The 8,344-nt window shown below is 33.6% G+C and overlaps 2 protein-coding genes across 4 annotated transcripts in view; one reads left to right on the top strand and one right to left on the bottom strand.

Annotated features, from left to right (window-relative positions):
* The first annotated feature begins 227 nt into the window (after positions 1-227).
* LOC126769258 (membrane-associated protein Hem) lies at positions 228-5,464 on the top strand. The gene is made up of 2 exons (XM_050487917.1): positions 228-405; positions 697-5,464. Exon 2 carries the CDS (start codon positions 698-700, stop codon positions 4,073-4,075), a length of 3,378 nt encoding a protein of 1,125 aa, XP_050343874.1. The 5' UTR covers positions 228-405; position 697; the 3' UTR covers positions 4,076-5,464.
* Positions 5,465-6,473: 1,009 nt separating this feature from the next.
* Positions 6,474-8,344, bottom strand: part of LOC126769262 (disintegrin and metalloproteinase domain-containing protein 10) — a 59,675-nt gene continuing 57,804 nt past the window's right edge. For 2 of the 3 annotated variants that reach the window (XM_050487930.1, XM_050487931.1), the window contains exon 16: positions 8,089-8,316. In XM_050487930.1, coding sequence (XP_050343887.1) covers positions 8,222-8,316 — 95 coding nt within the window. In that variant the 3' untranslated portion in view covers positions 8,089-8,221. Of the gene's footprint in view, positions 8,317-8,344 lie in introns of all 3 variants that reach the window. The other variant, XM_050487929.1, reaches the window with a different exon arrangement.

Below are 8,344 nucleotides of genomic sequence, written 5' to 3'. Positions count from 1 at the left end.
AAATAGATTATAATATGAAATTGATATGATTTTTTTCTTTAAATCCATTATGCATTGGCACAAAAAATATTAAGTGGGAAAACTAAAAAAATTGTCGCTTTGTGTAAAAGATTAGCTTTGAGCCTCAGTTTGTGGAAGATATAAACTTTTATTTATTAGTAGATAGTAAGTTACATATTTGCAAAGTTGGTAGCTTTAACTGTCATTTCCAAACAAACGAAGGGAATCGTTCAACGCGTTTTTCGATAAGACACTCCCTTTTCAGATAAAATATTATCAATTTGTGCTAATAAATTAGAAATAATAAAAAAGAGAAGTGAGTAATGGAATCCTCTGAAAGTACAATATGAGAAAAAATATATATTTCTAAGGTCCTCAAAGTGCAACGTTAATAAAAAATCACAGGTAACTTCTACTTGGTATTAACTTAGTATTAGATAAATAACAATTAAATTATCTAATAGCCTAATAAACACTTGTATGTACATATTTACTGTCATTGATTTATTTAAGGATAGTCACGTAATGTCATCAGATTTCTGTCCGGAAATGATCAATTGGATTATTCCGAGTCTATGTAGATGTTAAATCCGACACGGTTCGTATAGCAACCGATTGATATCCGTTTGTTGTAGTTTTATGTTCAGTTGTAGTTTTATATAAATATGTATTACAGAAAAGTAATATTTGTTGCAGAATGTCTACTATTTCAAGGTCAGTTCACATCAGTCAGCAAAAGCTGGCTGAGAAACTCATCATACTCAATGACCGTGGCATTGGTATGTTGACAAGAATTTACAATATCAAGAAAGCATGTGGAGATGCCAAATCTAAACCAGCCTTTTTGTCAGATAAAACCCTGGAATCCTCTATCAAACACATAGTAAGAAGGTTTCCTAATATTGATGTGAAAGGCCTTCAAGCAATTACAAACATCAGAAATGAAATTATTAAATCACTATCACTGTACTATTACACATTTGTAGATCTTTTAGATTTCAAAGACAATGTATGTGAGCTCTTAAACATAATGGATGCTTGTCAACTGACTCTGGATCTGACATTAAACTTTGAATTAACAAAAAATTATCTTGACCTTGTCACAACATATGTGTCTTTAATGATTTTGCTGTCTCGAGTAGAAGATAGAAAAGCAGTTCTGGGATTATTTAATGCAGCCCATGAAATGGTTAACAATCAAATTGATTCCAGTTTTCCTCGATTAGGCCAATTGATAGTTGATTACGATGCTCCATTAAAAAAATTGTCAGAAGAGTTTGCACCGCACCAGAAAGTTTTATCAAGTGCTTTGAATTCACTATGGCATGTGTATCCTGCTAGAAATCTAACTGCAGAACATTGGAGATCAGAGCAGAAATTAAGCTTAGTTAGTAATCCTACCTTGCTTTTAAAGCCATCAGAAACTAACACTATGTCTTGTGAATATATTTCTTTGGAGTCACTTGAGAGATGGGTCATATTTGGTTTTGCCCTCTGCCATCAAATGTTACAACAAGACCATGCTAACAAAATGTGGGTTAGTGCTTTAGAGTCAGGTTGGGTAGTTGCACTATTCCGAGATGAAGTAATTTATATACATACTTACATTCAGAGTTATTTCGATGGTATTAAAGGATATGGAAAAAGAATTTCTGAAGTAAAGGATTGTTACCATCATTCTGTACAAAAAGCGGGTTATAAACATCGAGAAAGACGAAAGTTTTTAAGAACGGCCTTAAAAGAATTAGGTCTAATTTTAACAGATCAACCTGGATTATTGGGGCCTAAAGCATTATTGATATTTATAGGTCTGTGTTATGCAAGAGATGAAGTTTTTTGGCTGCTACGCCATAATGACAATCCTCCCCAAAAAGTAAAAGGAAAATCGACAGAAGATTTAGTTGATCGTCAATTACCTGAACTTTTATTTCACATGGAAGAGCTTCGAGCACTTGTGCGCAAGTATAGTCAAGTTATGCAAAGATATTATGTCCAATATTTATCAGGCTTTGATGCAGTAGCACTTAATCTGATGATTCAAAATCTACAGGTCTGTCCTGAGGATGAAAGTGTCATTCTATCGTCGCTGTGTAACACAGCAGCTAATCTAAGTGTTAAACAAGTAGAAAGTAATGAGCTCTTTGATTTTCGTGCATTTCGCTTAGATTGGTTTAGATTACAGGCATATACATCTGTTAGTAAAGCACCACTTAATTTGGTAGATCAAAGAGAACTGTCACAATTCATCGATAAGATGGTATTTCATACAAAAATGGTAGATAATCTCGATGAGATCATGGTAGAGACATCTGATTTGTCTTTGTTTTGTTTTTACAGCAAAATATTTGAGAGCCAATTCCATATGTGCTTAGAGTTTCCAGCCCAAAATCGTTATATTATTGCATTCCCACTCATTTGCAGTCACTTCCAAAATTGCACACATGAACTTTGCCCAGAAGAAAGACACCATATCAGAGAAAGGAGTCTTTCTGTTGTTAATATTTTCCTGGATGAAATGGCGAAAGAAGCAAAAAATATAATTACAACAATTTGTGATGAACAATGCACAATGAGTGACAAGTTGCTCCCAAAACATTGTGCACAAACAATTGCCCATCTTGCAAATAGAAAGAAAAAAGATAAAAATAAGAAAAATACGAGTGAAGTAATAAAACCAGGCGCCGAAAGCTATAGAAAGACCAGGGAAGAATTGACTACAATGGACAAACTTCATATGGCATTAACAGAACTCTGCTTTGCCATTAATTATTGTTCAACAGTAAATGTTTGGGAATACACTTTTGCCCCTCGTGAATATTTACATCAGCATTTGGAGACTAGGTTCTCGAAAGCGTTAGTTGGGATGGTTATGTTCAATCAGGACACCAGTGAAATTGCTAAACCGTCTGAATTGTTAGTCAGTGTCAGAGCATATATGAATGTTCTTCAAACAGTTGAAAATTATGTACACATTGATATTACTAGAGTATTCAACAATTGCTTACTACAACAGACACAAAACATGGATAGCCATGGTGAGAAAACGATCGCATCATTATACACGCAGTGGTATTCGGAGATTTTACTAAGACGAGTCAGTGCAGGCAGCATTTGTTTTTCAATGAACCAAAAAGCTTTTGTGAGCCTGTCAGCTGAAGGTGCAATTCCTTTCAACGCGGAAGAATATTCCGATATCAATGAACTACGAGCACTGGCCGAGTTAATTGGCCCATACGGTATGAAATTATTAAGTGAGACATTAATGTGGCATATAGCTAGTCAAGTCCAAGAACTTAAAAAATTAGTTGTGCAAAATAAAGAAGTGTTGCAAATGCTACGAACTAATTTTGACAAACCAGACATAATGAGAGAGCAATTTAAGAGGCTACAGCATGTTGACAATGTATTACAAAGGATGACAATAATTGGTGTTATTCTGAGTTTTCGTCAAATAGCTCAAGAGTCGCTACTTGACGTTTTGGAACGACGTATTCCATTCTTGATAAGCTCGATCAAAGATTTTCAACAGCAGTTGCCAAGCGGCGATCCGACGCGAGTCATTTCCGAAATGTGCTCAGCTGCTGGTTTATCTTGTAAAGTAGATCCCACATTAGCATCAACTCTACGCCAACATAAGGCTGAGTTAGAAGAAGAAGAACATCTTATTGTTTGCTTGCTTATGGTATTTGTGGCAGTTTCTCTTCCGAGACTCGCCCGTAGTGAGGGTTCTTTTTACAGACCATCATTGGAAGGCCATGCAAATAATATACACTGTATGGCTCCTGCTATTAATCATATATTTGGTGCCCTATTTACAATTTGCGGTCAGGCTGATATTGAAGACAGAATGAAAGAATTCTTAGCATTGGCCTCCTCGTCGCTTTTGCGCCTTGGACAAGAAACAGAAAAAGAAGCCATCAGAAATCGCGAATCTGTTTACTTACTTCTCGATCTTATAGTTCAAGAATCCCCTTTCCTTACAATGGACTTATTGGAGTCATGTTTCCCTTATGTTTTAATTAGGAATGCTTATCACGAAGTATACAAACAAGAGCAAATACTATTGCATTCATAATTATTCATTTTATTTAAAAGACAATAGTTTTAAGAATTACGTACTTGTAGTTGTCTTTTTACTGCTATATAATTATTCCATAGATTTTATTAATAAAATCTTAGTTTTTTATGTTATTCAAGAAATACTAATTGAATTATAATTGCATTTTCAACAGAATATTAATCGATATTTAATGAGACTGGTATAGTATTCCTTATTATATATTTTTTTGTATAAAACTCAACATAAATTTGACTTTTGTTTTTTTTACTGACATTACATTTACTTATAAATTTATATTGGTTATAATTTTTATACTTTTCTAAGATAGTTTATATCATAGATAATGATAGTTTAGGCTTAGTTGTACGTTATTTATTCTGTTTTTTTAAAGGAATATATAATTGAAAAATCTCATCTTTTCCCAGCGGCACTTAGGTGGAGTTTAGCTTTACAAAACAGGCACTCGATTGAGTTTACTCGTAATATATTAGAAAGAAACAAAAATTTGCATAAGAGTCTATACTAAGATTTACTCAAATCATTACAATCCAAATAACCATGTTTTTATAACAAGTAATCCTTTAATATACTAACTAGCTCTATGGAAAAACATGATGTTAAAAAGGCAATATTTTTAATTGTATAATTATATTTTAGTATGAATAAAATTATCCATTGGTAATATATTTTCTGACTTCCATTATAAGTTTTTTTTTTCATAAAATAGTGTTAAGTTTAATACCGTATGTGTTTAATTTAGATATATTTCGTTTTATATTTCTGTTGTTTAAAAAAATATATCTTAATATTTTGTCCACCGATTTTATTCAGTTTATGTACAATATTATTTTTTAGCCAAAACATTATTTGCGGATTAGCTTATCTTTCAAAAACGGATATCCCTAACAAGTAAGTAATAACAGCATCATAGTTGCGCGAATAACAGTGACATCATTCGGTATGCATTTGTCTCAAACCATTTAAATGCGCAAATAAACTGAATTATTTCAATAGTCATTATTTATATCTTAACGAAGTCTTAGTTAATAAAAAAATCGAAACAAATTGCTTAGTTTAGTAACCTTTTATTAAATCGGTTGATTGTTTTCACGCAACAATGATGAAATTTTTGTGTCTACATAATGTTATGTACACCTACTTTTTTATTACGAAAGAATAGCATAATAGATCCAAAATTTAAAGAAGCTTGTATTGTATAATATTTGTTGATAAAAAATTTGCTTGCAACGGAAAAACAAACATCGATGTCACTATATACACTTTTTCATATTTATATTAAAACTAGTTCTCATTGATAGAAACTTTTGCAACCAATAAAAATATTGCAAAAATAAAATATGTTTATTATTAAGATTAACTTTTGTAACTTGTATATAATTATGAATACACATTTGATTTCATGTTTCTTATTTACCTAATAATAATATAATTATTAATCGAATTAATTGTGTTTACTGAGACCTATATACACTGCTGGCCAAATGCCTCTTCTCTTGAAGTAAAGGTTCGGTGCTTTCACTAACACGCAGTAGTATCAGTTGATACATATGTAACTGACTTTCGTCCGAAAACTTGCATGTACATTACTAACGATGATTTCTCATCGAGCACGGGAAAAATAATAAGCCCAATTTGATGGCAAAAAATATGATGTCACCCTGAGTAAATATTACTTAATTTAGTTTTATTTGGCGTGCACAATTATCAATACCTGGAATGTGTTTCTATTTTGAAACCTAGAATTCACTAGAAAAATATTTTAAAAGTACCACTGTAGTTAATAACTTATATACATATATAATCGATTATACGAAATAATTTAAAAAAAAACTAACGCAATAATCTTGTTTTAGCAAGAAAGATTCATGTTTCAGAATAAAATACTTTAATAATTTGTCTATGGAGTAGAAATTAGTTTTTGACAATAAAAATTGCATATTTAATTTTATTATAACTAAGGGGCTTAGCATGAAAGGATAACATAGTTGGCCGTTATCGTCTTTACCAACGACCGAACAGATATATAGCAGAATATTTATTTATATTTACAAATTAAAGTAATAAGATAAAACATACTAGCGGTGGCCATTATCAATTCCTATTTTTAATTTTTCGTGACGGTAGCAGAAACATTGGTTTGGTTTCACAACAATATAAAGAAATTCCAAAATATACGTCTCAGTAATATAAGAATTTCGAAACGTTATCTAATAAAGGTATTTAAGAAAATGCTCAAAAATACGAACCTAACAAAATTCATAGGTACTTTATATAAGTAAGTAAAGGTTTAGATTATAAAATATATATAAAATGATGCAATATTAAATATTTACAATTTATTGCGCTTTCCTGACCTTGGATATACTTAATGGAATATAAATAAAAACAAAACGTCTTGTAAAATTTATTGTATTTTTGTTATTTTGAAATCACATGTTGTAACATTCATGTCATTAATTAAAAATATTCACAATGTCATTTAAATATTCTATTGTAGGTAAACTAGCTTATACTTAGAAGACATAATGCCATTGATAACTACACGATGGAAATACTAGCCCTCACTCAGGCGATTGGTCGAGTCATTCTACGTCGGGAACGTATCCCTCTTGATTTACATACAAATATACAATATTTATATTACAAGTTACATGAGCTTGTGTAATGTTTCGACATTCTCTAATATAATGGCATTCTTATAAAGATTGACTCTTATCGTTAATGTATAGATCGTAAAATACATCATGCTCTTTGGCTTGCACGACGATTATTTATAATTATACTACGAAATATTATGAAAAAAAAATTATATATATATATATGAGAGATCAATTTAACTGAACTATACAACAGAGTTTTAGACAGACGCTACGAGTGTTAGTGTGATATGCTAATTGATACACGTTGATAAATCATACACTTTAAAGTACATTTGAGCCAAATAGCGCAATGAGCGCGGATTAAATCAGACAAATGCAATAACAATTAGTTTGGGAGTTTTTCAGTCTAGCAACATTTGATCATTTGGCAATACTGTTCGAATTTCACATTAACTCTATAAAATAAAAATAATTATATCGTCATAGGAAGACTAAATACGTTTTAGCAGTAATTGAGTAACTCTTATAGGATATTTAAACTTAATTTTGTGCTAAGGAAAACACTTACGTTAATTGTTTAATGATAGAAACGAAATACTGTTGAAAATAATTTCAAGTGCACAAAGTATAACAGAAGGATCACTTTCTATACGAAATTTGAAATGTAAACGTAATCAAAAACGCTCTTAAAGGCATTTTTGAACAAAAAATTGGAATATAAATTGGTTTAATGGCACCTCAACCGCCTACGTTACGTTCCGCTTACGTTATAATATACCGTTAAAATAACATGTTATAAAAATTACAATTATGGAGATTCGGTAAAATTATTTAGCAATCTTACGTATTATCTCTATTCTAACATCGGTACGATTACAGTAAGTATTTGCATGATATTTTTACATTGTAGCCTTTATATAGTCGTCATTTATATACAAAAATATACATAAACGTCCGGTCGGAGCGGTTCCTTCGAGCGCCATTGGGTGGAACTTCGCGCCCTACTCTATTAATCTCGTATAAAAATAATGGCTAATTTTATAGAACACCTTGCGGTTAGGTTGAGCTCGCGGAACATCGATTGAGCAATTTACGATAGGGCCTGTCTCACTGCTTCAGTATGAAATATAATATGAACCCGATGGTTTACGAATACGGAAAACATTCGATTCCCGCGTCATATTACGGCTTTAGTTGCATTCGTAGCAGTCTCACACCTCCCGACGCACACACTTCACACGCCCCGAAACTTCAAATGTACAATCGCAGCGCGCGGGAACTCGAAGGTGGGACAGGCCCGGTCGGTCGGCGTCGCGGGCACCTACGGGTCTCACTCGTCCGCGGTCGGGTGGTACGTGACGGCGAGCGTGTCGGGCGAGTGCAGCGTGATGGTGGTCTGCGAGGCGACGGTGACGGTCCGGTCGGGGCCGGGCGGCGGCCGGCACACGTAGCCCAGCAGCAGCGGCACGCCGAGCGGCACGCCCGGCGCCAGCGTCACCAGCTCCAGCTGCGCGCCCGCCGCCGCGCATGCCTCGTACTGTCAGACTTTCTGCGCGGGGCGCATCTCGTACGACTGCGGGTACGCGTTCGCGTACGGCTCCGCGCGCCGCCCGCTCGGCCCGGCCGGGGCGGACGCTGCACGAGAGAATTCAATTAGAAAAAA

Source organism: Nymphalis io, chromosome 6 (assembly GCF_905147045.1).
Source record: "Nymphalis io chromosome 6, ilAglIoxx1.1, whole genome shotgun sequence".
Taxonomy (NCBI): Eukaryota; Metazoa; Arthropoda; class Insecta; order Lepidoptera; family Nymphalidae; genus Nymphalis; species Nymphalis io.
This window is presented reverse-complemented; position numbering and strand designations above follow the sequence as displayed.